Source organism: Echiichthys vipera (assembly GCF_963691815.1).
Source record: "Echiichthys vipera genome assembly, chromosome: 23".
Lineage (NCBI taxonomy): Eukaryota > Metazoa > Chordata > Actinopteri > Perciformes > Trachinidae > Echiichthys > Echiichthys vipera.
This window is the reverse complement of record NC_139848.1, coordinates 14,289,319-14,307,120: the sequence shown is the minus strand read 5'-3', so window position 1 is coordinate 14,307,120 and position 17,802 is coordinate 14,289,319. Positions and strand designations below refer to the sequence as shown.

Genomic DNA, 17,802 nt, shown 5'->3' with positions numbered 1-17,802 from the left:
CACAACTCTCTTTTTATTAAGAAAAACTGAAATCACACAGGGAATAAATACCATAAAATCCATAAAATTCACTCTCAAATCTCTAAAAGGCGTTTGTCTTCGTGCTCGTGGTTAGATCGGACCGTCAGCTCATCCAGGCCTCTCTCTTCAGGAACCTCACAGCATCGTTGAAACCTTCCTCACACAGAGACTGCATGCCCCTGGTGCACGGAGGGAACAGGGCCTGGTTCAGACGTTTTATGTTCTCCGCGGAGAACTGAGAAAACCAAAGAAACAAGTGAAAATATTTTGTATTTATTGTTCAAGAAAATTAAAGGGATGCTTTGCCGCATTTTGTGTGCAGATGAACAGGGTTTGTGTTCACGGAGCGTAGCAGCGGAGGTCCACCGACGGATCGTGATGACTCTAAACAACGGGTTTTGCGCTATACGGTGGATTTTGGTGGACTAGATGTATATGTATTACAACCTTGTTTTTCTCGGTTGTTCTTAAAAAAAATTCTGTCCACACAGCCTCGGCTCAAGAAATATCTGCGACCACAGGAAACCAGTGAAACCGAATAAAAACGCTGTAGTACACATGCCAGGCCTGGATGTGGCGCTGTAACCGCCACAGAAATACACCAACAAGGAGAAGATCCTCCATCCTGTCCACTGTTTCTGGTGTTAGTGGAGACTTTTGTGCTGTTTTGGACTGACTAGATTTAGAGACATTTCACACCTTCTTAGAACTTGATTTAGAAAAAGAGACTAGAGCGCAGTTTAGCGACTTATTCACTCATTCATTCCCATGCATGTGGCTCAGAGTCCAGTTCAGTAAACAGTCTATGGGTCCGTCTCTCTCCTCTCAAGCAGCAACCCTGTTGTTGTTATGTGACGCCACGGGGTTAGAGGTCAGAGGTGGGGCGATGATGCCATCATTTAACAAATTATGAGGTTTATACGTCCAGACGACAACGGAATGGGGGCGATTTCAAATCTTCCTACTCTGGGACCCGGTTTCAAAAGATCCCGTTTCAGGCTCCGATAACGCCGGCTGCTGTGGATGATCGGCCAAAACGATACTAAAGTTGTTCGACTACAGGAAAACGCGTCTCCGTGTGGACGGGCCCGGGAAATGAACGGGAGGCAAATGTGTGACCACATGAAATCACAGAATATCTCTTTAAGAGCAGACATAGAAATGTTGGAGATTCTCAGACATCGATCCTTCACCCTCACCATTATGTTCATGTTGGCCAGTCTGAGTTGAGTGTTGAAGCGCCCCCTGTGGACAGGACACACGTCTTGCACTCCAGCAAAGGGAGACAGAGTGATGGTTTGGCCCACGGGCAGAATTGGCAGACTGTCAGTGAAGCCTCCATCAATCCATTTCTGTTCAAACAAAACCAGAGTTCAAGATTTATTCAAGTAATGTCAATTCTTTACAATGAAACACTAGCTAACGTTACATTAACTTGCTAACTTACCGTTAGATGAGTCTTATAGCTCCTGTAGCTAACGTTATGTGGCAAATTCAATCGTATATCATTATCACTCGCAAGGAGGAAGTAGCCATATTATCGTATCATTTTTTATTCACGTTATGTCATGTCATTATAATGAAAAAGCCGTAATTAACATGAACTAATGTAACGTTAACTTAGGGCGCACTCACACTGTCCTTCCGCACCGCGCCCCATGCTTTAGGGTACTTGTCCCCCCTCCCTCTCCCCCCGCGCCCCAGCCCCGTTTGTACTCACACTGCCTGGGCCTCGCGCAAATGCTTCTTGCTGTCCATACGTCATCATGCCGTTACACGTCACACGCATTGATCGCGCGTGTGTGGCTTTGTTTACAAATCTTTCCACAGACCTATGCGTTTTGTGCGTCTTGTCGACTGTTTTGGAATATTTTCATCGACCAAATCTGCAGTAGACACTCCACCTCCGCATCACACCAACATGAACCTTTCACCGCCGTTGTTGTTAAATGTGGTCCGTCGTTCTATTTTCTATGTCCGAACAGGCGCACATACCGCTACCGCCGTAGGGCTCGTGCTCGTACACGTGTGCACGCCGTCCACGGCCCGCTGTCCGCAGTTATGCGCGGAACGGGTGCATTCACACTGCTTAAACGTACTAGGCTTTAGCTGAAAAACCGGTTTTGACCCGGTACAGAAGGACAGTGTGAGTGCGCCCTTAGATTCACCTACACGGACGCCATTCGGCAAATTCAATCGTTGGTCAAAACAATCAGACTTCCATATTAGCACATATAAGTAAGACATTGAGAGTTACAAAGCAAATAAAAGGAGTGGGTACTCGATGGTATACTGATGTCAAAGTCTCAAATGCCCATACCAAAACGACGACAAAAGTTGACCGTTAAAAAGCAGAGGCCCCAGGATTGAGCCTTGTGGAATACCCATGCTGGATTGTCAATGAATTAGTGAACATTAACTTTTACAAGGAGTCAGCTTTTGGTTGCAGACACTAAAAATATGGTTGCCATTTTTAATCACCTTATGTTTTGATTAACACTACGTAGTTAAACGTCAGCCCAGCAATAAAAAAAATGTGAAATAAAAGAACTGAGTCTGATGCAGTAAGAATGCTTGAAAATGTGTATACCCAGAAAAGTGAAACAGCCCATTACCTCTCCTCTTAATTCCACAGGTTTGAATCCAGCATAGACCGGTACAAAGCTGCTGGCCAGCAGCGCCTGAAAGTAGAGTGAAGGAAAACAAGGGTGTAAAATAATGTGGGGTTAGGGTTAGGGTTGTGTTTAGAGCGGGGGGAGGGTACCTTTATGAGCTCCTCCCTGGAGCTGAACCGGGACACGATGTGGTTATTGCCACTTTTGGCGTGCGTGATTGAGACGTAGAGGCGGTCGGTGGCCAGACTGTGAGCCTCACTGGGCAGAATCTCTTCGATCCCCTCCCTGAGAGGATCCACACATAGACGGTTAAGTTTAGACGACAAAAGGTGATGGTTAAGTTTAGACGACAAAAGGTGACAGTTAAGTTTTGACGACAAAAGGTAACGGTTAAGTTTAGACAAAAGGTGACAGCTAAGTTTAGGCAACAAAAGGTGACGGTTAAGTTTAGGCAACAAAAGGCAACGGTTAAGTTTAGACAACAAAAGGTGACAGTTAAGTATAGACAAAAGGTGACGGTTAACTTTAGGCAACAAAAGGTGACGGTTGAATTAAGACAACAAAAGGTGACAATTAAATTTAGATGACAATAGGTGATGGTTAAGTTTAGACCACTAAAGGTGACGGTTAAGGCAAGACGACAAAAGGCGGCAGTTAAGTTTAGACCACTAAAGGCGACGGTTAAGTTTAGACCATTAAAGGCGACGGTTAACTTAAGACGACAAAAGGCGACCGTTAAGTTCAGACGACAAAAGGCGGCGGTTAAGTTTAGACCACTAAAAGCACTGGTTAAGTTTAGACGACAAAAGGCAACCGCTTAGTTTAGACCACAAAAGGCGATGGTTAAGTGTAGACGATAAAAGGCGACAGTTAAGTTTAGACCACTAAAGGCGACGGTTAAGTTTAGACCACTAAAGGCAACAGTTAAGTTCAGACGACAAAAGGCAACGGTTAACTTTAGACCACAAAAGGTGACGGTTAAGTTTAGACGACAAAAGCTGACGGTCAAGTTTAGACAATAAAAGGTGAAAGTTCAGTTTAGACCACTGAAGGTGACGGTTAAGTTTAGACCACCATGTTTGCTCAGTCCCACATCAGTAAGAACTTACCTCAGTGTGAGCATGAAGTCGTACCCCGGGGTGACGGCTCCAAACCGCTGTCGTCGCACGCTGTCAGCAAACCTGTACGTGAACTCTTTACAGTTCTGGAAAAGGCGCAAACAAACACTGCGATGGCATCATTACTCATACTTTAAATTGGACTTCATGACTTCATCACTTAATCATACAAAGTAAAGTGTCTCAGTATTTTGGATAATTAGTTATCTGTCTCAGGACATACAATTGCACAAATCTGTAACACCTGTAAAAGTAACGGAATAACTTCCATATGTGTCATTTTAAGATTCTGAATGTCCTTTCGATCCCTTTCTTCTGGTTAACCATTCTTCCCTGTTCATCGTTTCCTTTATTATCAGGAGCTTAATTATCCGCAGAGGTCTCCTTCTCGTCAAAACAAACCTGTCAGATGATTAAAACCGGCAAAAACACTGAATTAAGCAGTTGCACCTTCAAAAATCAGTGTTTTTCTGATGCCGTTGGACTTAGTCACCGCTAACGTTAGCTCGGCTAGTTTATCTGATAGGCAGCTGAGTTATCCGCAGAGGTCTCCTCCAATTCTCTGCAAAAACCTGCATTTCCCTAGCCCTTGTTGTGCATCTCGTTTAAGAGTACACAACTCAACTAAATATGTAACACAGGTGTAATCTTTTTTAGACATTTTAATGCTTGAAATTCGACACATTATATCTTTCAAGTCCCCCACAAAAGGTCAAAACTCTACTGCTGATCGACTTTGAATCCTAACTGAGAATCGTCACAGATACAGTTCAAGGACTTTTGCATTATGAAGTTATATCTTTCATTTCAATCCCAAATATTCATTTCTAAGAGCCAGCGAGTGTTAAATGTTAAGAGGATAGACGGCTCTCCTGCCGCGATGCTGAGAGCAGCACTTCTCTAATCTGTGAGGCACCAGAGAAGAGGGCAGGAACGATGCTGACAGTGAAAATGATGATGTGTTTTCTGAATTATACAAAGACTGTGAGGCCTATTTTGCGCGGGGACCTCTGGAAACCCCTCAAAGACCCCTGGGCCCCCCCATCCCCCCCGCTGAGGTGGTGGCGGACACTTTACCTCCAACTGGTCAGGAGCCGTGATCATCACAGCGGCCACCAGGGCCCCGGCCGAGGCCCCCGCGCAGGCCCTGAGGGAGCCAAGCAGCTTGTCCCCGTGGCGGAGGAAGGCCCCCACGGCGCCCAGGTGGTAGATCCCCAAGAAACCACACGCGGCAAAGGACAAGTTCAGGACGGCCATCCTTCAACACCTGCGCAGACGTGAGCACTATCAACAGTCAGGTTTAGATTTTTCTTTGTTTTCTCACTAAAAAGCAGAGGCCCCAGGATCGAGCCTTGTGGAACACCCATTCTGGATCATCGAGGGATTACTGGATTACTAACTTTTACAGGGAATCGTCTTTTGGTTGCCAAAGCAGAAAATATGGTTGCCATTTTTAATCGCCTTGTGTTTTGATTAACACTATGCAGTAAAACGTCAGCCCAGTAATGAAAAATAAATGAAAATTAGACGACAAAAGGTGACGGTTAAGTTTAGATGACAAAAGTTGACTGTTAAGTTTCGACAACAAAAGTTGACTGTTAAGTTTCGACAACAAAAGGTGACAGTTAAGTTTCGACAACAAAAGGTGACGGTTAAGTTGAGACGACAACAAAAGGTGATGGTTAAGTTGAGACGACAACAAAAGGTGATGGTTAAGTTTCAACGACAAAGGGCGACGGTTAAGTTTAGACGACAAAAGAAGACAGTTAAGTTTAGAGGACAAAGGGTGACGACTAAGTTTAGACGTCAAAAGGCGACGGTTAAGTTTAAATGACAAAAGGTGACTTATGTTTAGACGACAAAAGGCGACGGTTAAGTTGAAACGACAAAAGAAGACGGCTAAGTTTAGACGAAAAAAGGCGACAGTTAATTTTAGACGACAAAACTTGACGACTAAGATTAGACGACCAAAGGTGACTTCTTAGTGTAGACGGCGAAGGGTGACGGTTAAGTTTAGACGACAAAAGTTGACTGTTAAGTTTCGACAACAAAAGGTGACGGTTACGTTTAGATGACAAAAGGCGACGGTTAAGTTTGGACGATAAAATGTGACGGTTAAGTTTAGACGACAAAAGGTGACGGTTAAGTTTAGACAACTAAAATTGACGTTCCTTTTACACACAAATGTGGCAATTAATAATAATAATAGTAATAACAGTAATAATAGCAATAGCAGTCACACATTTTTAATAACTAATGATTTAACCTTTATTTAACCTGATAAAAACCCACTGAGATCAGGAAGTCTTTCAGGAGTGCGACCTGGCCAAGAGGGCAGCAGCATTACATGATTATATTATATACTGTAGTTCCATAAAGGCAATAACAGTAATAATAGCAAGTTTCAGACATTTTAAATAATTAATATAGTTGCATAAAAGCATTAATAACAATAATAACGGTAAAAATAGCAACTTTTACACATTTTAAATAATTAATAAAGTTGCATTAAATCCTTAATGATAATAACAGTAATAATAGCAAGTTTCACACATTTTTAATTATTTTTATAGTTGCATTAAAGCAATAATAATACTAATAACAGCAATAAAAACAAGTTTCACACATTTAAAATGATTAATATAGTTACATAAAAGCAATAATAATAATAATAATAACGGTAAAAATAGATACTTTTACACATTTTAAATAATTATATAGTTGCATTAAAGCAATATTATAATAATAACAGTAAAAATAGCAACTTTCACACATTTAAACAATTAATATAGTTAATAATAAACAAACCTAATAATAATTGTATTATTGCATAAAAGCAATAATAACAATTGATATAGTTGCATAAAAGCAATAATAACAGTAATAAAAGCACCTTTTAGACATTTTAAATAATTAATATAGTTGCATAAAAGCAATAATAATAATAACGGTAAAAAATAGCAACTTTTACACATTTTAAATAATTAATATAGTTGCATAAAAGCAATAATAATAACAGTAATAATAGACATTTTTAGACATTTTAAAAGGTTAACATAGTTCCATAAAATCAATAATAATTAAAAGCAATAATAGTAATAACGTCTTATTAAAAATGTTATAAAATAAACTAAACTGACACGTTAAGTGATGTAAGGTCACGGAAGAGTATAGCGGTAACACCACGTTCGTAACGGAAAAGTACCGTTGGACAGAGCTGACGGTGATGACGGGGCAGCAGCCGGGAGGACACCGAGTTACCGAGTTTACGGTGAAGACCTTCGGTGATTACGACTCATTTTGACCGGTGTGGTCTGCAGCTAACGTTAGCCACACAGGCTAACACCAGAAACATGACAGACGGAAACAGTCGCAACACTTCCGCCCGGGGTTTTCAACATAAAACATCCAAACGAAAACAAAAGCGATGGAAGCACTTTTTCTTTGCATTTATATATATATATATATATGTAAATACATTTAAATTCTTATTTATAAATATATATATATACATGTATATGTATATTTATAAATGAGTACTTATTTATAAATATATATATACATATATATGTATATATATATAAATACATTTAAATTCTTATTTATAGATATATCTATATATTTATTAATATATACATAAATAAATACATTTAAAAACGTATATATATATTTATTGATATATATACAAATACATTTAAATACTTATTTATAAATATATCTATATATTTATTGATATATATATATAAATACATTTAAATACTTATTTATAAATATATTTATATATTTATTAATATATATATATAAATACATTTAAATACTTATTTATATATATATATTTATTAATATATATACATTAAAAAACGTATATATATATTTATTAATATATATATAAATACATTTAAATACGTATTTATAAATATATCTATATATTTATTAATATATAAATACATTTAAATACTTATTTATAAATATATCTATATATTTATTGATATATATATAAATACATTTAAATACTTATTTATAAATATATTTATTAATATATATACATTAAAAAACGTATATATATATTTATTAATTTATATATAAATACATTTAAAAACGTATATATATATTTATTGATATATATATAAATACATTTAAATACTTATTTATAAATATATCTATATATTTATTGATATATGTATAAATACATTTAAATACTTATTTATAAATATATCTATATATTTATTAATATATATATATAAATACATTTAAATACTTATTTATATATATATTTATTAATATATATACATTAAAAAACGTATATATATATTTATTAATATATATATAAATACATTTAAATACGTATTTATAAATATATCTATATATTTATTAATATATAAATACATTTAAATACTTATTTATAAATATATCTATATATTTATTAATATATGTATATAAATACATTCAAATACTTATTTATAAATATATCTATATATTTATTAATATATATATATATTAATATTATTAATAATAAATATTTTGTAGTTTTTAACAGGTTGTGACAACTATTTCTGTGTTTAAAATATATTTGATCTAATTCATTTTGGTCGAATTTCCATATATATATATATATATATATATATATATATATATTTCAAGGACCTTTTATTTACATATTTATTTATTCATTTATTTTTTACATATTTATTTATTCATTTATTTTTTATTACAAGGAATTTTTATTTCATAATTACACATTTATTTTTTTTACATATTTATTTATTCATTTATTTTTTATTACAAGGAATTTGTATTTCATAATTACACATTTATTTATTTACATATTTATTCATTCATTTATTCATTACAAGGGACTTTATCTCATTATTCCATATGTGTTTATTGATTCATTTCAAGTATCTTATAATTCACACAATTATATCTTATTGATTTGTATTTATTTATTCCAAGGGACTACTATCTCATAATTTACACCATTATTTATTTATTTAGCCATTTATTATTTGTATTTACTCATTTATTTCAGGGAACAGCTATTTCATAATTCCACCTTTAATAGTAAGTTATTTCACGGAGCTTTTATCTCATAATTCACACAAATTTTATTTATTACACAATTCCACTTTTATCTGTTTATTTATTGCTATAATAATTTATTCACTCATTTATTTCAAGGGACATTCATATTCATTTATTTACATATTTCATTTATTTCAAGTTAATTATATTTCCTTATTACACATTTATTAATATACATATTTATTTATTTATTTATTTGACATATTTATTCATTTATTTTAACGCACTTGTGTTTCATAATTCCACATTTATTCAAATACATATTTATTTATTGACATATTTATTCACTTATTTTAAGAAACTTTTATTTTATAATTCCACATTTATTCATATACATATTTATTTATTAATTAATTTATTTACATATTTATTCATTTATTTAAAGAAGCTTTTATTTCATAATTCCACATTTATTCATATACATATTTATTTATTTTTAAGGGACTTTTATTTCGGAATTCACACAATTATTTATGTATTTATTCCCTCATTAATTTTAAGGGGCTTTAATGTCATAATTCAGGCAGTTATTTATTATTATTTATTTATTTAGTCATGTATTTATTGATTTAATATTGACTTAAATGGCAGTATTATCATCATCATCATCGTAACATCATCTCATCATCATCAGTATCAGCTCTTGTAGCTCTACCTTCAACCAGAAAGTTGCAATGGAACTGATATTCTGATGTTTTATGTTTCAAATAATAAACCAGAGCGCGCTTTTCTTCTTTGTGGCGTTCCCGCCTAAAGCCGCGTCCCTGGAGTGCACCTCCACCACTGCTCCACTTTAGTTAGCATTTATTTCCCATGGAGCCTCCGCCATCACAAGACCCTGCCTCTTTTACTCAGTTTTTTCCTGGAACATCAGTGAAAATGTCCCGCTTCCTCGCAGAGGCTGAAGTGGATTGGGAGAGAGAGCTGAACTCCATGAGAGGAGGCCGTGGTGTCAGGGGGCTGCTGGAGTAATGGAGGCAGGATAAAGCGTTCGGTCTGGGGCGGGATCAACCAGATGCTGCCGATGAGTGGAAGCAGAAATGTTCCAGTGTCTGAGTCTGTGACGAGCATCTGACTGAACTGAACGACTAAAAACACCTGCAGCTGTCACAGGACCAGAGGCTAAATGAAGCTAACGCTAGTTTATGTCCTGATGCTATAGGAAGCTAATGGTAGTTTATGTCCTGATGATAAATGAAGCTAATGCTAGTGTATGTCCTGATGCTATATGAAGCTTACGCTAGCGTATGTCCTGATGCTAAATGAAGTTAATGCTAGTTTTCGTCCTGATGCTATATGAAGCTAATGGTAGTTTATGTCCTGATGATAAATTAAGCAAATGGTAGTTTATGTCCTGATGATAAATGAAGCTAATGCTAGTGTATGTCCTGATGCTATATGAAGCTAATGGTAGTTTAAGTCCTGATGCTATATGAAGCTAATGGTAGTTTATGTCCTGATGATAAATGAAGCTAACACTAGCGTATGTCCTGATGCTAAATGAAGCTAACGCTAGTTTATGTCCTGATGCTATATGAAGCTAATGGTAGTTTATGTCCTGATGATAAATGAAGCTAATGGTAGTTTATGTCCTGATGATAAATGAAGCTAATGCTAGTGTATGTCCTGATGCTATATGAAGCTAATGCTAGTGTATGTCCTGATGCTAAATGAAGTTAACGCTAGTTTATGTCCTGATGCTATATGAAGCTAATGGTAGATTATGTCCTGATGATAAATGAAGCTAATGCTAGTGTATGTCCTGATGCTATATGAAGCTTACGCTAGCGTATGTCCTGATGCTAAATGAAGTTAATGCTAGTTTTCGTCCTGATGCTATATGAAGCTAATGGTAGTTTATGTCCTGATGATAAATGAAGCAAATGGTAGTTTATGTCCTGATGATAAATGAAGCTAATGCTAGTGTATGTCCTGATGCTATATGAAGCTAATGGTAGTTTAAGTCCTGATGCTATATGAAGCTAATGGTAGTTTATGTCCTGATGATAAATGAAGCTAACACTAGCGTATGTCCTGATGCTAAATGAAGCTAACGCTAGTTTATGTCCTGATGCTATATGAAGCTAATGGTAGTTTATGTCCTGATGATAAATGAAGCTAATGGTAGTTTAAGTCCTGATGCTATATGAAGCTAATGGTAGTTTATGTCCTGATGATAAATGAAGCTAACACTAGCGTATGTCCTGATGCTAAATGAAGCTAACGCTAGTTTATGTCCTGATGCTATATGAAGCTAATGGTAGTTTATGTCCTGATGATAAATGAAGCTAATGGTAGTTTATGTCCTGATGATAAATGAAGCTAATGCTAGTGTATGTCCTGATGCTATATGAAGCTAATGCTAGTGTATGTCCTGATGCTAAATGAAGTTAACGCTAGTTTATGTCCTGATGCTATATGAAGCTAATGGTAGATTATGTCCTGATGATAAATTAAGCTAATGCTAGTGTATGCCCTGATGCTATATGAAGCTAATGCTCGTTTATGTCCTGATGCTAAATGAAGCTTATGGTAGTTTAAGTCCTGATGCTATATGAAGCTAATGGTAGTTTATGTCCTGATGATGAATTAAGCTAGCACTAGCGTATGTCCTGATGCTTTATGAAGCTAATGCTAGTTTATGTCATGATGCTAAATGAAGCTAACACTAGCCTATGTCCTGATGCTAAATTAATGCTTAATGAAGTCAATGCTAGCTTACCTCTTGATGCTATATGAAGCTAATGCTAGTTCATGTCTTGATGCTAAATGAAGCTAATGATAGTTTATGTCCTGATGCTAAATGAAGTTAACGCTACCTTACGTCCTGATGCTATATGAAGCTAATGCTAGCGTATTTCCTGATGCTGAATTAAGCTAATGCTAGTGTATGTCCTGATGCTATTTGAAGCTAATGCTGGTTTATGTCCTGATGCTAAATTAAGCTAACACTAGCGTATCTCCTGATGCTATATGAAGCTAATGCTAGTTTATATCCTGATGCTAAATGCAGCTAACACTAGCGTATGTCCTGATGCTAAAAAAAGTTAACGCTAATTTATGTCTTGATGCTAAATGAAGCTAATGCTAGTTTATGTCTTGATGCTAAATGAAGCTAATGCTAGTTTATGTCCTGATGCTAAATGAAGTTAACGCTAGCTTATGCCCTGATGCTATAGGAAGCTAATGCTAGTGTATTTCCTGATGCTGAATGAAGCTAATGCTAGTGTATGTCCTGTTGCTATATGAAGTTATTGCTAGTTTATGTCCTGATGCTAAATGAAGCTAACACTAGTGTATGTCCTGATGCTATATGAAGCTAATGCTAGTTTATATAGTGATGCTAAATTAAGCTAATACTAGCGTATGTCCTGATGCTAAATGATGTTAACGCTAGCTTACATCCTGATGCTATATGAAGCTAATGCTCGTGTATGTCCTGATGCTAAATTAAGCTAACACTAGTATATGTCCTGATGCTATATGAATCTAATGCTAGTTTATGTCTTAATGCTAAATTAAGCAAATGCTAGTTAATGTCCTGATGCTAAATGAAGTTAACGCTAGCTTACGTCCTGATGCTATATGAAGCTAATACTAGCGTATTTCCTGATGCTGAATGACGCTAATGTTGGTGTATGTCCTGATGCTATATGAAGCTAACGCTAGTTATTGTCCTGATGCTAAATGAAGCTAACACTAGCGTATCTCCTGATGCTATATGAAGCTAATGCTAGTTTATATCCTGATGCTAAATGAAGCAAACACTAGTGTATGTCCTGATGCTAAATGAAGTTGACTCTAGCTTACGTCCTGATGCTATATGAAGCTAATGCTAGTTAATGTCCAAATTCTATATGAAGCTATTGCTAGTGTATGTCCTGATGCTGAATGACGCTAATGTTGGTGTATGTCCTGATGCTATATGAAGCTAACGCTAGTTATTGTCCTGATGCTAAATGAAGCTAACACTAGCGTATCTCCTGATGCTATATGAAGCTAATGCTAGTTTATATCCTGATGCTAAATGAAGCAAACACTAGTGTATGTCCTGATGCTAAATGAAGTTAACGCTACCTTACGTCCTGATGCTATATGAAGCTAATGCTAGCGTATTTCCTGATGCTGAATTAAGCTAATGCTAGTGTATGTCCTGATGCTATTTGAAGCTAATGCTGGTTTACGTCCTGATGCTAAATTAAGCTAACACTAGCGTATCTCCTGATGCTATATGAAGCTAATGCTAGTTTATATCCTGATGCTAAATGCAGCTAACACTAGTGTATGTCCTGATGCTAAAAAAAGTTAACGCTAATTTATGTCTTGATGCTAAATGAAGCTAATGCTAGTTTATGTCTTGATGCTAAATGAAGCTAATGCTAGTTTATGTCCTGATGCTAAATGAAGTTAACGCTAGCTTATGCCCTGATGCTATAGGAAGCTAATGCTAGTGTATTTCCTGATGCTGAATGAAGCTAATGCTAGTGTATGTCCTGTTGCTATATGAAGTTATTGCTAGTTTATGTCCTGATGCTAAATGAAGCTAACACTAGTGTATGTCCTGATGCTATATGAAGCTAATGCTAGTTTATATAGTGATGCTAAATTAAGCTAATACTAGCGTATGTCCTGATGCTAAATGATGTTAACGCTAGCTTACATCCTGATGCTATATGAAGCTAATGCTCGTGTATGTCCTGATGCTAAATTAAGCTAACACTAGTATATGTCCTGATGCTATATGAATCTAATGCTAGTTTATGTCTTAATGCTAAATTAAGCAAATGCTAGTTAATGTCCTGATGCTAAATGAAGTTAACGCTAGCTTACGTCCTGATGCTATATGAAGCTAATACTAGCGTATTTCCTGATGCTGAATGACGCTAATGTTGGTGTATGTCCTGATGCTATATGAAGCTAACGCTAGTTATTGTCCTGATGCTAAATGAAGCTAACACTAGCGTATCTCCTGATGCTATATGAAGCTAATGCTAGTTTATATCCTGATGCTAAATGAAGCAAACACTAGTGTATGTCCTGATGCTAAATGAAGTTGACTCTAGCTTACGTCCTGATGCTATATGAAGCTAATGCTAGTTAATGTCCAAATTCTATATGAAGCTATTGCTAGTGTATGTCCTGATGCCAAATGAAATAAACATGTTTACAGCTGAAATAAACACGTTTACAGAAGAAATAACCATGTTTACAGCTGCTACAAAAACACTTTCGGTCTCTGGGGCTCATTATCACATTCAAAATCAGAAATACTTATAATCCCCGGGGGGGAATTATTAAATGATAACTTCATTTTAACTGTACTGGGACTGAATGTTTACATCAGATTACTGTAACTAGCTACACAAGATCAGGTATTTGGGTTTGAAAACGCACATTTTTAATGGAACCAAGTATCCCGGATCATAACTACATGTCTGACATTTGGAACAAACGAAACTGGTTGAAAATGTGTTGAAACGTCATCAGAAATGCTGATTTTAAGTGGATACCCCTCCCACATTCATAGACACACATGCATTAGGAGACGAGGCTGCCCTGACCAAACAGGCCTCCGCAGTGACCAATGCGGCATCTATGTTCATGTGAAAATACATTCAAATCTGTACTTCAAATAACAAAAGTAAAAGCACTCTACAGCAGGGGGCGCAAAACACAGCCGGTTTAACACTGAGCTGTAGTCAATGAAAAGCATTGACTTTTTAAATTCATTTAAAAGAACTTTTTTTGTACGTAGGTGTTTACTGTATAGGGAAAAGTCCATGTTGCGATGGACGTACCTGCCGGTCAACAGCTGCTCAGCGTGTTGTTATTTCTGTTATGTGTCATTTGAGCAGAAGGAACCTTGCAGCATGGTGTGAGAGTTTATTTAACAGTTTTTAAAACCTGCCTCACCCTGCCTTCAGGAGCTGCTGACTCCACTAAAACGGTGTCGTTAGTCTGGGTTTACTGTTTCAAAGGCTTCCCCACCTTGACAACAGCATACTCCATGGATCTGCGGGCACAATAATATGGCGTATACTCACCGTGTAGTTCAAAACTCATTGTATCATGTTTCTTGTATCTGAGAATGGACATTTGTATCTTCACAAAGAGGATTAAAAGAACTTGTTCACGATAATCACATAAGAATAATTCATAACCGGGGCCCTGCGAGAGAAGAGAGGATGCAGCTTTAAGTGGACATTAGAGAGAATGCAGCTTTAAGTGGAGTCTCCCCCTGCTGGACATAAGAGAGAATGCAGCTTTAAGTGGACATTAGACATAATGCAGCTTTAAGTGGAGTCTCCTCCCGCTGGACATAAGAGAGAATGCAGCTTTAAGTGGACATTAGACAGAATGCAGCTTTAAGTGGAGTCTCCCCCTGCTGGAAATTAGAGAGAATGCAGCTTTAAGTGGAGTCTTCCCTTGCTGGACATTAGAGAGAATGCAGCTTTAAGTTTACATTTGACAGAATGAAGCTTTAAGTGGAGTCTCCCCCTGCTGGACATAAGAGAGAATGCAGCTTTAAGTGGACATTAGACATAATGCAGCTTTAAGTGGAGTCTCCTCCTGCTGGACATTATAGACAATACAGCTTTAACTAGACATTAGACAGAATGCAGCTTTAAGTGGAGTCTCCCCCTGCTGGACATAAGAGAGAATGCAGCTTTAAGTGGACATTAGACAGAATGCAGCTTTAAGTGGAGTGTCCCCCTGCTGGACATTAGAGAGAATGCAGCTTTAAGTGGAGTCTCCCCCTGCTGGACATTAGAGAGAATGCAGCTTTAAGCCGATTCTCCCCCTGCTGGACATTTAGAGAGAATGCAGCTTTAAGTGGAGTCTCCCCCTGTTGGATATCAGAGAGAATGCAGCTTTAAGTGGAGTCTCCCCCTGCTGGACATTAGAGAGAATGCAGCTTTAAGTGGAGTCTCCCCCTTCTGGACATAAGAGAGAATGCAGCTTTAAGTGGAGTCGCCCCCTGCTGGACATTAGAGAGAATCCAGCTTTAAGTGGACATTAGAGAGAGTGCAGCTTTAAGTGGAGTCTCCCCCTGCTGGACATTAGAGAGAATGCAGCTTTAAGTGGTCTCCCCCTGCTGAACATTAGAGATAATGCAGCTTTAAGTGGACATTAGAGAGAATGTAGCTTTAAGTGGAGCCTCCCCCTGCTGGACATTAGACAGAATGCAGCTTTAAGTGGAGTCTCCCCCTGCTGGACATTAGAGAGAATGCAGCTTTAAGTGGAGTCACCCCCTGCTGGACATTACAGAGAATACAGCTTTAATTGGACATTAGAGAGAATGTAGCTTTAAGTGGAGCCTCCCCCTGCTGGACATTAGAGAGAATGCAGCTTTAAGTTGACATTAGAGAGAATGCAGCTTTAAGTGGAGTCTCCCCCTCTGCTTAAATCAGTGTATTTCTCCTTTTTGGAGGTGGTTGGAGGAGGGTTTGTGGCTCCCGCTGAGGCGTACAAACAAACCGCAGGTCATTTATTGTCGGCCCAAATGGACGCTCAGATGCGGGATGCTCCAATCTCGTAGCTGGGTGTGAAGTTGTCCAATTACAGCGAGGTCCCAAAACTTTTAGCCCTTTTCTTTCAAGTAAACTTGTCCCATTGCAGAAAGCGATTGAGTTTCTCCCCGGCCTAAATGTGATACAGAACATAGGGTTTTTTTCCCTCCTCCTCCCCTGGCTGAGCATCCGTTGTAAGAATCACAATTACAGTTTTTCCTCCTTTCTCCTGCTGAAGGATATCCAATCTCCCCTTCCTTAAATAGTTTGTCCTCCGTTTTCCTCAGGAGACACTGTAGGATTTCAGAAATTGCCCGAGACGACGGGCTACTGCTCGTTCCTGTGATCGATGCGTGCGTGCTTGTTTTTTTTTCTCTCCTGCACATCTGCTGCCTCTGAATGAACGTCCTCATAAGGGCACACGGTGGCATGCACGGGGTGGGGGCTGACAGTTGTGGTCCAATATGCCCTCTTGGCAGCCAAAACATGTGCTAAAGTGCCCTCTAGGAGCCACAACATGTGCTAAAGTGCCCTCTACGAGCCAAATGTGTGCTAAAGTGCCCTCTTGGCAGCCAAAACATGTGCTAAAGTGCCCTCTAGGAGCCACAACATGTGATAAAGTGCCCTCTAGGAGCCAAAATGTGTGCTAAAGTGCCCTCTAGGAGCCAAAACGTGTGCTAAAGTGCCCTCTAGGAGCTAAATCGCATGCTAAAGTGCCCTCTAGGAGCAAAACATGTGATAAAATGCCCTCAAGGTGCCAAAACATGTGCTAAAGTGTCCTCTAGGAGCCAAAACTTGTGCTAAATTACCCCCTAGGAGCCAAAATGTGTGCTAAAGTGCCCTCTAGAGCTAAAACATGTGTTTAAGTGCCCTCTAGGAGCCAAAACGTGTGTTAAAGTGCCCTCTCGGAGCCAAAACGTGTGCTTAAGTGCCCTCTAGGAGCTAAAACGCATGCTAAAGTGAACTCTAGAAGCAAAAACATGTGATAAAAGGCCCTCGAGGTGCCAAAACATGTGCTAAAGTGACCTCTAGAAGCCAAAACTTGTGCTATATTACCCTCTAGGAGCCAAAAAGTGTTAAAGTGTCATCTTGGAGCCAAAATGTGTGTTAAAGTGTCCTCATAGTAGCCAAAAATGCATGCTAAACTACCCTCTAGGAGCCAAAATGTGTGCTAAAGTGCCCTCTAGGAGCTAAAACACATGCTAGAGTGTCCTCTAGGAGCAAAAATGCATGCTAAAGTGCTCTCTAGGTACCAAAATGTGTGCTAAAGTGCCCTCTTGTAGTCAAAAAGCATGCTAAAGTGTCCTCTAGAAGCCAAAACTTGTGCTAAAGTGCCCTTTTGGAGCCAAAACGTGTGCTAAAGTGCACTCTAGTAGTCTACATGTATCCTTTTTTTCCCCCCGTGCCCTTCAAAAACTCTGCATAGGCCTGAAACTGTGCCGCCACTTTAACCCA

At 37.7% G+C, this 17,802-nt stretch overlaps 1 protein-coding gene across 1 annotated transcript; it reads right to left on the bottom strand.

The window, feature by feature from the left end:
* On the bottom strand, nt 1-7,086 carry pnpla4 (patatin-like phospholipase domain containing 4). The gene is made up of 7 exons (XM_083938147.1): nt 6,960-7,086; nt 4,832-5,021; nt 3,746-3,840; nt 2,786-2,921; nt 2,637-2,702; nt 1,221-1,373; nt 1-256 (listed from the first exon to the last, which is right to left on the bottom strand). The coding sequence occupies exons 2-7, from the start codon at nt 5,009-5,011 to the stop codon at nt 125-127; spliced, it is 762 nt and encodes a 253-aa protein (XP_083794273.1). The 5' UTR covers nt 5,012-5,021; nt 6,960-7,086; the 3' UTR covers nt 1-124.
* Nucleotides 7,087-17,802: the final 10,716 nt, after the last annotated feature.